General features: G+C 39.3%; 1 protein-coding gene across 1 annotated transcript in view; it reads left to right on the top strand.

Moving 5' to 3' along the window:
• EIF3H (eukaryotic translation initiation factor 3 subunit H) overlaps positions 1-13,339 on the top strand; it is an 89,271-nt gene extending 75,932 nt beyond the window's left edge. Inside the window, exons 6-8 of the mRNA XM_065668835.1 lie at positions 7,789-7,909; positions 10,418-10,550; positions 13,079-13,339. Of these exons, the coding sequence (XP_065524907.1) occupies positions 7,789-7,909; positions 10,418-10,550; positions 13,079-13,176 (352 nt within the window). The 3' untranslated portion in view covers positions 13,177-13,339. The remainder of the gene's footprint in view (positions 1-7,788; positions 7,910-10,417; positions 10,551-13,078) is intronic.
• Positions 13,340-15,943: the final 2,604 nt, after the last annotated feature.

Below are 15,943 nucleotides of genomic sequence, written 5' to 3'. Positions count from 1 at the left end.
ATATCTACGGTAACAGAATAGTCATGACCTGTAGCAGTATGATTAGAAATTTGGTGGTACTTAAATCTTACACAACACAGTGCAGTTAATTGGATTATTATTGGGCTGAACAAAATAACCAGATGCACAAAATGATGCACTGTCTTGCTGAATGTAGAAGCTGGGATGTAGTCAGCAATAGGTTTTTGGGATGTAACACTTTCTTTTTATGTCAAGGTATTGTCTGCCAAGATTCTGATCCCCTCTGACTCTGACAACCAAGCTAGCTGAGTACTAGTGGCCTCTTTAATTTTTCCTTTTTTCCACTCCCGTCTCCCCCTTCACATGTAAGGCTAATGCTGGTTAATGGACCAGGAGTGCTAGTGGTCCATATGTTGCCTGAGTTAGCAGAAATTTTCTACTCTGTTTTCTGTACTCGAGCTTATGTGGATGTATTGAGGGATCTGATAGCTTTTAGAGAACTTGGTCAAGAGAGAGCAGGTATAGTGCTGAACACTGCCAGGGAATTCACTAATTGCCACAAGAGGTACTTCCTAATTTTGTCCAGTAAAATTGTGACTTTTCGCCTTGGAATTAACAAAGTCAATATTTTTTGAGGTGTTCAGTCTGCTTGATTTTGCAGGCTTTCTGTCAGGTTCTTTCCTTGGTCAAAGATCATAAAGCTGTCTCCATCTGAGGAGAGGGTGGGCACTGGATATAAGAGATGACAGTGACTCCTTATGAATTCTACCACTTTACTTTGAAAAAGGGGATGGTGCTGAGCAAGTTTCCAGGTGACCTGACAGCATTTCCCTGGATTGTTCCTATGGGTTTGCTCTTGTAAAATAGGTTGGGGCTACCCAGCAGTCTGGATCCTAGCACAGGCTGTTGCTAGTCTTGCAGTACAGTTTTGGAAATGGAAATTAATTTGAACAGATCACAAAGCACATTTGAAGTTTTTCATTGGCTTTACATCTTATATAGTAACTGTTCTGTAGCACTGCCCTGACTCAAGATAAAAGGTAAGAGCTGTACAAATTAATTTCCTTTCTGAAATGATGGTGTTAATAGCCTGGTGCAAGACAGGCTTTTATGTTGGTCCTTATGTAGGTAAACAGGATGAGAAGTTAACAGGAAAAACACAAGCCCCAAAGAAAAAGGAAACATCATCATTTGTGTGTAGGAATCCTTCATGACAGGAAAAGAAGTGATAACTTTTTTCTTAGAGAATCAGATTTTCTTTTCAGTGGCTGTTATTTTGGAGCAGTGCAGTGCTGTTGTTGACAATGACGCAGGTGGAACGGGATTCTTCACAAACCTAGTTAAAAGTGCCTTTTCATTTAAGTGTGTTTCTTTGAACTTAGCCAGTTACTATCCCATATACTGGCAGCATTTTCTTGAGCTTATTGAAATCTAGAATTTCCCACTAATGGGGAATTAATTCAACACATTCATCAGTTTTCAGAGGTATTTTCTGCATTATGTCTCCTGAACTGATTTTCCTGGCAAAATTCTTCTGGCTTACCTGGTCTGTTTGAGGAACTTAAGGTGCTTAGTTTAGTTTGAAGGAGAGAAGACTTTGGAAATTACCCCAGTGGGTTTGTTTCAAGATTTTTATATATGTCCTTTTTATATTTATTTATTATTAATATTTGATAACTGCTTTTAGGTACTGGGCAGGTTGCATTCAGTAATACCTTGCAGTGGTATAACTCAGCAGCTGGCAGATTAAAACATTTTAATGCTTGTTTATTCAAGGTAGAATGACTTGTACTGCCTGTTGAAATACTTAACTAGTTTTCACTTGAATTCGACTACGAAGGTTTCTGTATCAGAGTGTATATTGCCTGAAGTAGGGGAGTTCAAACCCCCACTGTTTCGGAATTTTATTTTCGCTTCGTATTTCCTTATTTTTCTCTTTGAAGAGTTGTGGCTAAAACACTTCAGATACCAACTTTTAATTTTGGTGCATATCTTCCTCCCTTACCTTTGCTATTGTAGAAGCAGTTGGCAGTAACTTTAAGGCTACTTTTTCTTTTTGTCTGTTCTTTCTTCTTTTTTTTTCCTTTTCTAGGGTTTGGGGTTGGTTGGGCTTTTTTGGGGTTTGGTTGTGGGGCTTTTTTTTGTCTTTTGTGAGCATCCCTGAACCTTTTTTAATCTTCTGAAGCAATGGTTTTGGCAATGAGATTATTTACCCATAGTTCTTCTCTGGAGAGTTTGTTTCATCAAGATTCTCACATGTTCAGCCACCCACCTTGTCTGAGTTTGAAGCTGTACCCATTTGAGGTACTTTGTCTGCATCTTAATATCTTTCTCCTTTTGAAGTACATTTTGTAATTGTATAAAGCAGTTTACTTTTTGGGGCATAAATTTGTGTTTCTCTTATGAGATCTGAATTAACTGGAATATTCTGGGGAAGAAGTTGAAGGCAGAATAGCACCAGACTAGCAAGTAATAGCAAGCAAAGGCCTTTTGCTCAAACTGTTATCCTCCTGCTACCCTTAAGGACCAAAATGTCTTGAAGACCTTGGAGTACTGCCAGTCTTTTGATAGAGACTCAAGAATTAAAATCCTGTCAGATAATGTTCCAGATCTTCAGAGAAATAATTACAACCAACTTTCCCATTCTCATCCATCTCTTCCCTATTCTATTGATGATGTAGCTTAAATTAAAAAAAGCTTTTTTGTGGTCTAGCTTCATAATAGGGTTGTTCTATAATATCTCAATTTGTCTCAAGCAATTTTTCTAATAGTGTGCGTCAGTGGAAGCAAACATGTGCTGAACATTTACTGCAGCAACATCTACTTGGCAGATACATTTTTTTTTTTAAACATCAGACACAGTGCGTTTGCGAAAGTGACATAAGGAGGGTTCCTTTGGCTTTTGAAAACAATATTAACCTTTATACATTGTACTGCTTATTCAGAAATCTCAATGTGCTTAACGGATTATTAAGATAATTATGAAAATCTCTAATTTGCAGATAGGGGATGCTGACACAGAGAGGGTAAATGTGTTGCCCAAAGGCACACATCAAAGTCAGAGTAGAAAAGGGAATGGAACTCAAGACTCCTGACTTACATATCTCATTCAAAGAAAATCCTCTTAAAAAGAGCACAGGTTGAACTTGGGCTGAAATGCTGAGATGTAAACAAGTTCTGCTAAGCAGTGAGAACGTTCCTTAAAAATGCTTAATCAAAAAGATGTGCTTTGCCCAGCAATACCTCTCTAATCCACCCAAAGCTGTTCCCACCAGGAGGAAAAATGTTGCACAGGGTGGCACCTTTCCCAAAAAACAGTGACTCTGAGAGGAACTTTGTTGGAAAGTAGCAAAAAATGAGCAGCAGATACAGCATTTTCTTATGTTTCCTCCTGCTGCTGCTTGTTCTCATCTTCCTTAGCCAGGGTGTGAGCAAAATAAAATGAAATCAGAGAGGGGATTAATTTATGGCAATTATAGTCAAATTTAGGGGACCATTGTTTTTTGGATACCTCCAGCTTCAGAATTTTTATACCCAAAAGTTTAGGTGCCTGGATGCAGCAGTGATTCAGATCTTAAAGGCTGGGTGCCTCTGCTCCCTCCCAGCCCAGTGCAGGTAGGTGGGGAGAGTGTGAGCTGGGGCTCATGAGCTGTGTGTAGAGAGAGTTATGAGTAGGACATGGCAAGCTTAGCATGCTGTGAATTGCTGCCTTTCTTTGAAGACCTTGTGTCTGACTGGAGGCCACGTTTTGGGTATTTCAGACCTTTAGCGACTGTGTGTCTGGAGTCCTTTCCTGATTAAAGACGCTGAAGTAAATGTGGGCTTCATGTGTAGTTCCCCATTACGAATCCTACAGAAACAGAGCCAGTTTGAGGTTATAGCCCCAGCTGCTTGCATCATTTCTCCCCACTACCCCCATTTCATCTCTACACCCCTTCCACCCTCAAAGATTTTTATTCCCTCATCTGTTTCAGAATATGGCTGTACAAATAGCTTTGTGGAATAGTCTGGTGGAAAAAGTCAGGCTCCCACTCTTCCCTTACAGCCTTTCCCTCAGCCTCCCTTAAAAAAAAAGAAACCCCAACAGAGGGTGTTTTTGCATTTACAGTAGGCTGTTTCACTGAAAGGGTTTGAAGTGTGCCCACGCAAACAGCTGAATCCATACAGCTGAGAGTGCTGTAATCCTTGGGCAAAGAGGGAGGGAGGGAGAGGCAGGAAGGTGCCGATGCTGGAACCTCTTAAACTGGCTTTGCTGGCAACAGCAGACTGCACCTTTGCTCTCCCTGCTGGTATGAGCCTTCCCTCAGGAAGGGGGAGACATGCATTCGAGTCCCTTAGCCAGATCCGTATGCTAACAGGATACCCTCACGTAGTGAGTGATCCGTGTGTGTAGTTAACATATAGTTGTTGCACTCTCCTTCTGCGGATGCTAGACCATAACACCACCAAATGCAAGGCTCGCCAGCAAGAAGGAGACGGAAAGGATGGTGGCTATTATCTGCAGATGAGGCTACTCTGCTAACAGGTTTCTGCTTCTCACCATCAGAATTATTTGACCTTTGATAACTGCTAAACGAAGAGTCAAAAGTAAGCCGTGTATCAAGGAGTCAAGTTCATATCTGCCCTTTTGGGTAAAGGATTGTAGCTCATCAAATATAAGGTTGTTACACCAAAAATTCACAGCATGAGAAATTGCTTTGCAGGTTATACTCTCTAGTCTGTTTTGGTTTGGGTTTTTGCTGAACAGACGAACAGTTTCCCTTTGACAGTTTGTATTGTTTGTCCATTTTTGGCATTTTTGATTGTGTCATCCAAGCTGTATAGATCAGGCTCAAATGATAAATTTCTGGAAGTTTTACATGTCACTCACTGCAGGTGAGTGATCCTAATAATTCTGGTGAAGGAGTTCTCTCACATTACATTATTTCTTCATTAAATGTGTGAGAATACACACGATGTATTTTTTGACTGTCCTAACTGCAGGAAAAGCTCCCTTCTGGGTTTTTTTTCTCCTTTTGTTATCTATATTTCTCCCCAAATAAGAACACAGTCCCCATGTGTGTACTTGCTGTTGCTGTGATATCAGTTCTGCAGCTGATAATTTTCTCCCAAGAAGACTCACTGATACCTGAGTTTTGGTGGTGTCCTGGTACTATGTTAAGGTGGAACTTTTAGTTCAGTTCAGGACTGTGCTCAGATCATCATCACTGGGTGATCTCAGACCTGGCTTGTTTCAAATGAAACTAAACTGGAAATAGGCTTTAGCCACTGAAAAGGCTTCAGATCACTGGACCACATCCAGTGGACACATGTGGTGTGGACATTGGTTTCTTAGCACCAGCTGTTCTGCTTTATAGATCTGTTCCTGTTGCTCCACACTACTCACTAATCTAAACGTAAACTCGATTTAATTGACTCTTTCACTGCATCAGCTGACTGAAATGCATCCATTGGAAATGCATGACTTTATTGCCAGTGCCTCAGAACAACTAATGCAGGTGCTGAGCTCTACCTTGTCTGCATGTGACTATCACAGAGACTTGTAGGAAAATGGGCCTCGATGGGGATGTGAGCAGGATTTATTGGCACTCCCCTCCCCTTCTTTTTTCTTTTTAATTTCTTTACTTTTTTCAGTTGCATTTACACATAGGGGACATTTAGGTACCTGGCAGTGACATCTTTGGGGTCTGCTTTAGGGGATTGCACAAGGTAAGGAGGTGCCTAAAAGAGCCTTTGATGTGCATGATGAGTCTCATGGGCTGGAGCAATGCGATTTAATTTCCTAAATCTCACCAGAATAAGCTTCAGCTGAACAAAACTTGCTTAAACATCATATTTATACACTTTTACAAATTACTTCCCATCAGGCTTTCTGTTTCTTAAGAGATGAAGCAAGAAAGGGTATCAGTGACTTGAGAACTGAAGAAAAAGCTGGTCCTGTATTTGCAACATACTTATCACTTCAAGTCTCAGTTCACATCTGTTTAAATTATCTGTTTTTAGCTTTTTGTTTCCCTGGCAATGAGAGCAAACACTATACTACTGCTACTTCTAACAATAACTCTCTGTTTCTGTATTCTGCTGTACTAAGCTGGTCCCAGGGATATTCACATAAAATTATTCTTTGTAACCAGCTATATTTCGTCTGGACACTATCTGTAAAATAATTATGTATTCCTGATGTCCACATACTCTACATAGGCATTTTTGATAATATCCAGTTCTAACATTAACTCTGTATAATATAAACCCTGTAAAAAAACCTGAAAATAAGCACACTCCTAGCCAGGGCAGTATTCCACAGTTCTAAATATCGTGTGCTTGAAATGCTCAACCAAAAACACCCAAGAAGTTTAAAAATAATTATTATAGTGGCACCTTTCTTGCTGCTGTGTAGCTGAAGTCCTCCTCGCCATCTGCCTCTGTATGCAACTGAGATTTAAAGCTCTGGCTTGTGAATAAATTGCGGTCTTAAGTTACTGATACAGCCTTTTGTTCAGTGAGCAGGCAGCTCAGATAGTGAAGTAGCTGGCCTAGCTCTTGGATATAGGGGTGTCTTTAGCTACGTTCTCAGCAGGTAACTTCTAGTGCCTTCAGTATGTTACGAGCTTTTGTCTCCAGCTATGGCTTCTGTGGATTTGGTTAATAATTTAGACTTTAAAAGGGATGTGCGTAGTACTAAATGCATGGTTCCATTTTCACTTTATGCCTGTCTCTTCCAGTTAGAGTTTCTCCAGTCCATAGGCTTTAGAATGGTGTAGGAATGCATTACAAAAAGCAGAAAGAATCTCTGATAACCTGGAGGAGCAGTGACTGAAGGATATTGCTCTGACAGAAAAGTGCACCAGATTTTTTAGTTGAAAGAAACTCTTGTGAATAGTAGTAGATTTCAGCTGAGGAGGAGAAAGATGGAGTTTAGCTTTTGAGTCACTGGTTTTCAGCGAAGTAGGACTGGGTAAGGCTTGTATCAGAGCCAACAAACTAGGTTCTGATCAAAGGGATCAACGGAGAGCAGTTAAGTATCCTTCTTTTTCTGCACTGCCCTGTGAACACAGTTTAGGATGAATACTGTCTCCATGGGCCCCAACCTAAAAACTTCCAAAACTTTGACTTGGAAGGTATACCTTAAGTTGAACATTCCTGCAAAATACTGAATCCATTGCTAAAAATGGTTACAATAAAAGTTGTTTAACAGACAGCATTTGTCTGGCCAAGGCAGTAGATCGCATAACTGGAACTGGACGCGCCCAGCCTAGCTGCTTCCATGTTGCCTATGGTATGGAATGTCAAGCTGGCTGGACTGAACGAACACTCCACTCCCTCTCAACAGCTAAGATCAATCGATGTCTGCCGAACTTCCAGGCGTGGTTTGATAGACCAGTTAATGAGATTGAGTTCTGAAGAATATTTAACTATCCCTGCAGAGGGGTAGTTAAATATCTGTGAAAGAGCTAGCAGTAACTTGAAACCAAACTCTTTGAACATGTCCTGGAACCAGGATTGCATGTCAGAAAAACATCAGGCTTTTCCTTTTAAGCATTTTACCTGCATCTGTAATACCAGTAAATCCATGCAAGGTGGTGTTTTGAGATTCCCTGTAAAGACCGAAAGACTTAATTACGACATTTGCAGTGTGGCAAAGTTGCTAGGGGAGGTGCCGTGTGAAGTATCGTCAAATAAATATGTGAACAAAGATAACCGGGATCTTAAAATTTAATTTGCGAACTGTGCCATTAGTGCAGAAATGCTGGTCAAGTGACTTGAAATGGATTTTAAATTTAAAATCTTTCTTAATAAATTTAATCTTTTATGAATGTTGTATTTCAGTAATCACCTAGGGAAGAGTCTGCAGCTGCTGATGGACAGAGTGGACGAGATGAGCCAAGACATTGTTAAATACAATACCTACCTGAGGAATGTAAGCAAACAGCAGCAGCAGAAACACCAGGTCAGTTACATGGAAAACCTGAATGAGAAGATTTTTTCCGGCAGAATATGGTTTGGCTGGTGTTATGTAAGACAGATGAATTTGGATTTAAGCAAGATAAAATTCTTACAGAAACATATCTATTAAGTAGATCTAGAAAATGTGCTAGTCCGTGGGGCATGGATTCACTTCTGCTGACATGTAATGTGGATTGGTCTTCCTTTGCTGTTTTACATGTTTGTTAGTGATTTATGATAAACCAGAATCATTGATAAATATGCTGTGGACACAGGGATTAAGGGTTTAGTAAATGAAATGAAAGAGCTGAAGCTACAAGTGAACTGTTCCAAACCAAACTATTTTAATACCATCACATGTAGTCATGCATCTAGAGATAAAGAAACACAGTCCATATTTAAAAGACAGCAGACTGTTCTCTGATTAGAAATGACATTTTAGTCATGTTTTGTATCATTAGATAGTGATACTGATCAGGTGATGCCAGTTTCTAATTCCTGATGCTTTAAGGGCCTTTTTAAAATGCAAAGCAGTCTGAATAGAGAATACTAAGAATGGGGACTGGCTCTGAGTGGCCCTGCTTGAGCAGAGGAGTTGGACAAGGTGACCTCCAAAGATCCCTTCCACCCTCAACTGTTCTGTGCTTTGGAGATGGTGTTACTTTATTTGCTGTTGCTGCATTTGATAAAGCAATACTGTGTCTAATTATAGAATGCTGGTAAATTGGAAAAAAGCACTATGAGAGTGATTTAAAAGCCTGGAAAGCAGATCTTAGTGAATGCAATTCACTTCACATAATAAATTAAGTTAATGAGTGACTTGCTTACTCAAGAAGTACCTGCATGAGAAATAAATTGAACTCTTTAATCTTGTAGACAGAGATATGACAAGATTCAGTATTGGTCAACTGAAAATGGGCCAGGCCACTTTAAGGATAAAATATTGCAGATATTGCTACACAAAGTAGCTAATTATTAAAAAGAACACCTGTGGTTCATGTGAAGTGCTTCATCACTGACTATTTTAAAATCAAAATTGGCTTTTTTCACTTAAGTGTAGCTCAAACAAGGAGTATTTTAGGAAAGCAGCAGTGGTCAGTGGTCTCTTCTGGCTTTGTATATCCTGAGGACATAGAAGCTTCATGGTTGTTATCTTCAGACATTTATTTTCCTTTGCTGTCTAATTTTGATAGAAAGATGGCATCCACTTCTAAGGCTTTTGCTAACAACAAGGGGGTCTATTTATTTGGAAAAGCAGAGCAAAGTAGGTTCCATGGTGTCTCAATTTCTTTACTAACTATAGCTGCTTTAGTAGTGGCTCGTTGCAGCATAGTTAGTGGTCTTAATTTCATTTTTAAAAGAGAGCAACTGTGATTAAGAGCAAGCTGTTTCAATAGAGAATAATAGACAGACTGCTGAGAAGTGAATGGGGTAATGCAAAGAAAGAAGAAGCTACATGCGATTCACATACAAATATGGGCATTTAAGATTTTATTTTTAACACTGTCCAAAACCATATATTTGTCACTACTACTGGAAAAAAAATTATTTCATTTGAGTATGCCACCAAGTATGAAGTGTTTTCAGGCTCTTATGCACAGATACATTTAAGTAAGTGAGAGAAAACACCCTGTACTCTTTGGCCTGTTTAAAGATATTTTTTCTGTGTGTTGAGTATTAGGGCTTTGATAGACAAACCTTGCAACTAATTCCTGGCTGTGATGTATGGTACAGAATTTCACATACGTGTTTTTGAATGTGAGAAACTTCTGAAAGAACAAATATGTATCCAATAGCTGAAGAAACCGTCTGCTTTAATTTTTATGAAGTTTGAGTAATCTACATGGCAAAGGGAAGCACTGGAGACAAAGCAGAGTAATTTCTGCAAGCTGCTACTCCAGTTGTATCTTCTGGTAACCCACAAAGAAATGGCATCAGAGTGGCAGAGTAACTAAGTAACTGGAATGGAGAAATGAACCATAATGCTTTGTTTCAGCCACCGCTTTGTTCTCAGTTTAGAGTTAATATTTTGTGGCTTAAATTACCTTGTTTAATGAGGTTCTTTTCCCCTTTTGCACTAATACTGTTTTGACCTTTAACTGGCATAAAATTGAGTATTTCTGGTCTGTGTAACTATTTGAGGTAATGGCTTCTCATACCTGCATATTTCAACCTTATTTTCCTTTCTGTGTGGGGAAATGGAGGCCTTTATCTACCATGCTGTATTCTTTCCATAACCTACAGTATTTATCTCAATGAAAAACAATTTACAAATGAAACCCCCACAGACTTTCACTTGTTTAAGGTGCCAGCTTGGGGGGGAAATGCCTGTTACCAGGGAATTAAAATCAGTTGTGAATTGCATTTGCGTTATTTGAAATAAACTGAGTTGTACTGAATAAGCATAATTTTAAAATCATCCTTGCTAGTTAGACACGAAGCATCTGAAGAGAAAAGCTTTTTGCTGCTGTGGAAGTCCTGTTGCATTCTGTTTCTGTCACTTTATTTTCAGTACCAGCAGAGACGTCAGCAAGAAAATATGCAGCGTCAAAGCCGAGGAGAAGCCCCTCTTCCTGAGGAGGACATAAATAAACTCTTTAAACCACCACAGCCACCTCCAAGAATGGAGTCACTCCTTATTGCAGGTAATATTCTAGCAGCTTCTTCAACTTGTCTTCTGTATGCGAATGTTAGCTTGCGAAAAAGTGCACTTGTTACTTTAGAAAGCATCTTAATTTTTCATTACCTTTACCATTATGGTGTGATATTTTGGCATTGGTAGTATTCCAAATACCACCCTTTGTTTAGACAAAGGCAGTGGTTTCAACCTGTGGTATACAGCCCTAGTGTCTGAAGAATTAAATAAAGAAGCTGAGAACAACACCATTATTGGTAGTAGGCAGCCGTGCCTCTGTTAGGAAGTAAGCTTCCAGACACAGTAGAATCTTTAACCATCCGGGTAAGTAACAGAGGCATTTTACTCATGCATGTGTGAACATATGTTATTTTTTGAAAGCAATCCATTGTGTTTAACCAAAATGGTTGCATAAAGCTTTAAATTTTATATATGGACACTTTCTCCCTTTTATTTTACTGTGGTACCTAGCTCCTGCTTGACCATCTGTGCCTCCTGAGTTGATGGGAAAGGGCAGGAGCAGCAGCCAGACCCTCTTCCCAGCTCCATTCTGAGAGGGTGAAGTAGGATTGTAAAGGAAAGCTGGAGAAATGCCTCATGGAGCAGGCTTTCTGCACAAATGGGTATAGCGATTACTGAAGTCAATATGCTGCTCCCTGCCTTATACCCCAGCTCCTCCCTCAACTCCAGAATTCAGGCTGTACAGACAAGAGGCAGGAATAAGCTGTTTGGGCTGGAACTACTGATCGAAAGCAGAGCAGCTGTCTACAGCCCTAAGTTACTGGTAACATCCCCAGATGTTGAACTGAATCCCTAGGTGTTGAACTGAATCCCCGGTTGAGAAGATTTTACTTTTAGTTTTTATTTTTAGTTTACTTTTAGTTTGTTAGATTTTACTGACTTGGGATATTTTGTTTAGTTTCTATGGCCAGAGTTTTAGGGAAACTATCCCCATCTTCCTGCACCCCAAGGGAAATGGAAGAATATAAGTGGAACAAAGCATAGAAATAGGTGTTCCCCCCACCAACACCCAGTTTCTTCAGTTTGCTGGTATGATGCAGGATGTATCCACAGTTTGGTAGAAAAGCCAGTGCCTGTCCTGTGCCTCCTGCAAGGGTGAAAATATCTGGGACCTCACAATGGCAGCAGAGAGCAGTAACCCGGGATGCCCTGCTCAGTAATCTAAATTTGGAAGATGTCATTAGAAAGCAAATTGTTTAACTATAGCAGGCTTTTGGATCAGTTAGCTGTTACCTTGTTTTGCACTGAGAGAAAATTAAACAAAAGTCCTGGTCATTTGCTGTACAGAAAAGAGTGCTTTGACATTAAAAAAAGTGCATTTGAGCTACCGCTCTTAAAGCTTGGAGTAACCAAGAGATGATTATTTTAATATTAATACTGTTTCACACTGCTAAGAAGTGCTGCTTTTAGAAGAAATGGGGTTCTTGATTTATTATTCCTTCCAGAGTCTTTCAAAAACCCTACTGTTTTGTTAGTTTTTACCAGTTAATGAATCCTAGCAGCATTGAGGTATTTAAACATTCAGCTTCAACATAGCTTAAAAATGCAACAGAAGTGTGTATGTGTGTACACGTTTGTTTTATGAAAGTGATAGCTTAGGATGAATCATCTCTTACAAGAAAAGGAATTGAAAGCTATTATACTTAAAAGAAAGAACAATTTTCAGCTAAAGCACTCTCTCTGTTCTTTTACCATAGTCAGGGGAAGAATTGAAAGCATCCACTTCAACTTAGATGAAGTAAAGTTTGTGGATAAAGAATAAAACTTAGATCTTTTGTCTCTGAGGCATTTAAAAACTTTTCAAGCAGAGCATTAAATTGTGAGTTTATTGGCCTTCTAAACAGCCTTAATTTTGATTAGACTGGCTTCATGTTTTGCTATTCCTAGCTAACAAGGGAAATAACTTGTAGCAGTATGCGTATAAAAATGTTTTGATGGGCACGTTTGATTTGTAAAGCACTGACAAGTCTTCATACCCTGATGATTCTTGAAATAGCTAATAAAGTTAAATATTAGGTGGAAGAAAAGGCTAGGAAAATGTCAAACAGGAGTACCACAATTCTCAATCTGCTACTGGAAAATATTTGTTACAAATATTTTAAGAAGGACCATAGATGCATAAGAACAGAACTCAAAATCAGTCTTGTAGTATTTTTAGACCAACCAAATTGAACTGTTAATGTGATTAAGCTTCTGATACTGCAGCAAGAATTGTTTATTCTTTTTATTGTCATACATCTTTTCAGAACTTGTACGTAATAGAATAATAGGGAAATTGAGGGGGTTTTGAGCATACCAGCTTACCTGTCCTGCTAATTTATTTTCTTCTTCTTCCCAAACCTGTTCGGGAATACTGAAAATGTAAAATTTCCATGTGTAGAGTAGTTGAGCTGTTCAATTGCTTCTCTCTATAATCCTGAATGATTCGTGCACGTTTGGCTCTCTAAAATTTATGATCTAGGACATCTTTCTGAATTTGAAAGTTGACAAGGGTTTCCTCCTCTTTCCTGTTGACAGGTCAAATTAATACCTACTGCCAGAATATTAAGGAGTTCAATGCACAGAACCTGGGCAAGCTTTTCATGGCTCAAGCTCTCCAAGATTACAACAACTGAAGAAACTTTGCTGTTGCCCTCAACAGGAAAACTTATTTACAGTTTTATACTGCTCATGATCCTCTTGAAAATTCAGTATATTGGGAAAAGAGTCTTGTAAAACAGTCACCTTGGTCTGTGTAGAATTCTGCTGTAAGAAAAATAAAGGCAAATTTTAATGATATTTTAGTATTTCCTTATTTGTTGGCCCTATTGGACTGGAATCTTCTGTGGTCACTCAGGTTTTCTAAGTGTTTGGCAGTTTTTCATGTTTAGTCATAGCAAATAATACAGGTTTTGTTTAACTTGGAATCTGAAATGAAAACAAATTATTACAAATGTTCGGTATAGCTGACTTCACAGAAGAAACCTGTGAAGATTTCCCAGTTTTGGTTGAGAACTTATAACCATTATGTGCCAGTCACTTGGAGCAGTTGCTTGTTTTTATTGTAATCTGTTTGGACAGTCTGGTGTGATAGACCTTCCATATTTCATAGGCTTCACATTTGGAACATACAAAACTAGTTTTATATGGAGAGTGATCCCCAAGCTGGTTAACATTGGATTAATTGGTTAATTGGACTCAGTCTTAAAGATCTTTTCCAACCTAAATGATTCAGTGAAATCCAGTGGTGCTCCTGAAGTCTTCATGACTGAAACTAGAGAAGTAGCTAACCTGGAGCAGCTACTGTGGTGCTTATGGACACCATGCCTACTCTGCATTAACTTTGCCATCTGGAGGTGGCTTTATTCCTGAACTCAGGCTACTTATCTCTTTAACAAGAATGTTAATTTAAAGGTTTAACATGTGGCAACTCATGCGTGACTGTCATTGATTTCTTTTTTCTTCTTTTTTGAGTTCTTTTTTGCATGTCATCGTGTGATGAGTTCTGAGAGCCTAAATTGGCTGAAGGACTGTGGTGTGGTCCGTTCGAATAAATAACATCCTCTAAATGCGGTCCTAGCATGGAGTATTTCAGCCTCTACGGTGAATGTTTTGGAAAGTCAGAAATATGTACAAACTGGGGCTTAGACATAGAACTTACTATTTCCAGTCTAAACTATAGTGTAAGTGTATTTATGTAAATATGGGTGCAGATTTTGTTCAGACCTTGCATATCTTGTAAATTGCCAGTCTGACCTTTTTTTGCCTTGGAAACTTTGGGCACCTGTGTGTTAGCTTTCATACAGTGAACATCTCTGAGGTCAAAGATTAGTTAAGGATCCTGCTACAGTGGCACATGATTGAGTTTCATTTCCTATACAAGTAATACTCAGTGTGAATTTTCTAGTTTTCTGAAGGACCAAAATAACCACCAGGGAACAGAAGCAGGAACAGATAGTTAGACTAAGATGAGACATTTGAGATAGAAAATCATCTGGATAACTAGGAATAGAAGACTGACTCTGTAGTGTCTGTGTACAGAAGGAAGCAGCAGTAACATTATATATACTAGAAGGTGTTAGCAAAATAAATACTTGGAATAGGTTAAAAACAAGCTGTGTGGTTTGAATTAGTTATTTAAGATTGAGGATATAAATGCAAGAAAGAAGGCAGTAATATTCTAGACTTTAACAAGGTAGGTGAATTTTATGCAGCTAGGTTGAATGGGCTGAGTGTCAGTTAAAGTCCATGAAGAAATATGGAAGACTTCAGTAGAGATTCATGGTTTCTAAAGGCATGGACCCAAGTCAGACAGGGGAATGAGATACAGAAGTAGGTGAGATGTAAGTAGACTTTGGAGATTGACTATTCTGTTTTGAATCACACTTTAGTCTTCTGTCATGGTGGAAATAATTGGAGGAATCCTCACTCTCCCTGAGTGAGGGAGGTGGAGTCAGTTGAAGATGCTGGTCTAAAAATGGCCTGTGGAGATTAGGAATTAAAAGGGGATGGGGCTGTGTCTTTGTGCTGGGTTCAGTATGAGCTTCTCCCACTGTCTTTATATTCCTGGAACTTTCCTTTTACATGTTCCTTCCCCAGTGTGAGCGAGCTGGCAGCTCATTCACCATAAGACATGTCCTTCCCATTTCTAATCATAGCCCTGCCTATTTCTTCTCCTTCGCTGGCTGTGAAAGGCTTTTCTGCATATTAATAAAAATGTAGTGACATGGGAGTCTTTAAAAATCACCTGTAAAGAGCATAGCACTGGTTTTGGTTGGTGATCCTGCTGGCGTTGCAGAGGCAAGAAAGGCTTCTCTCTTGTGGTTCTATCTCTGTCATGTGTCCGAAGTTAAGGTGTTATGCGCACAGGAGACAAAATGTGCTTGTAAGAGAAAACTGTCCCTGCAGTCGTTACACACAGTCCAGATCAAGCCATTGTCTTTCCTGTCACACTCCTGACCAGGCAGGTGTGTGTTGAGATAAGCAGCTTGTAGTTGGTTTTTATTTGTGCAGAACTAGAATCTTTGTAAGAGAAAATGTTAATTTAGAATCCAGCCCCAATGGGTGTGAGTCTTACAGGCAAGTCTCCTAAGCTGAAAAGTGAGGTTTGAAAAGAGGAAAAAAAAGGGGGTGATTATTTTAGTTTTGATGCTGAAGAAAAACAGTATTTTAGTTGGTCGATACTTGGGATCTTCACAAGGATAGGTTCAGTTTTGTTGTAACATTTACTGCCTGTAATCCAAGCATACTTGGTGTGCCCTTATCTCAACATCAAGATACAATGTGCTATTTCCATTCTCCTGTGTTCTCAAAGTTGGAACAAGCTCCATCTAAACTGCAAGTGTTCTGCTGCCGAGTGCCTGCACGGAGGAAGCCTGGGGTGCTGTCCCTCCTTCTCCGCAG

Source organism: Lathamus discolor, chromosome 2 (genome assembly GCF_037157495.1).
Source record: "Lathamus discolor isolate bLatDis1 chromosome 2, bLatDis1.hap1, whole genome shotgun sequence".
Lineage (NCBI taxonomy): Eukaryota > Metazoa > Chordata > Aves > Psittaciformes > Psittacidae > Lathamus > Lathamus discolor.
This window is presented reverse-complemented; position numbering and strand designations above follow the sequence as displayed.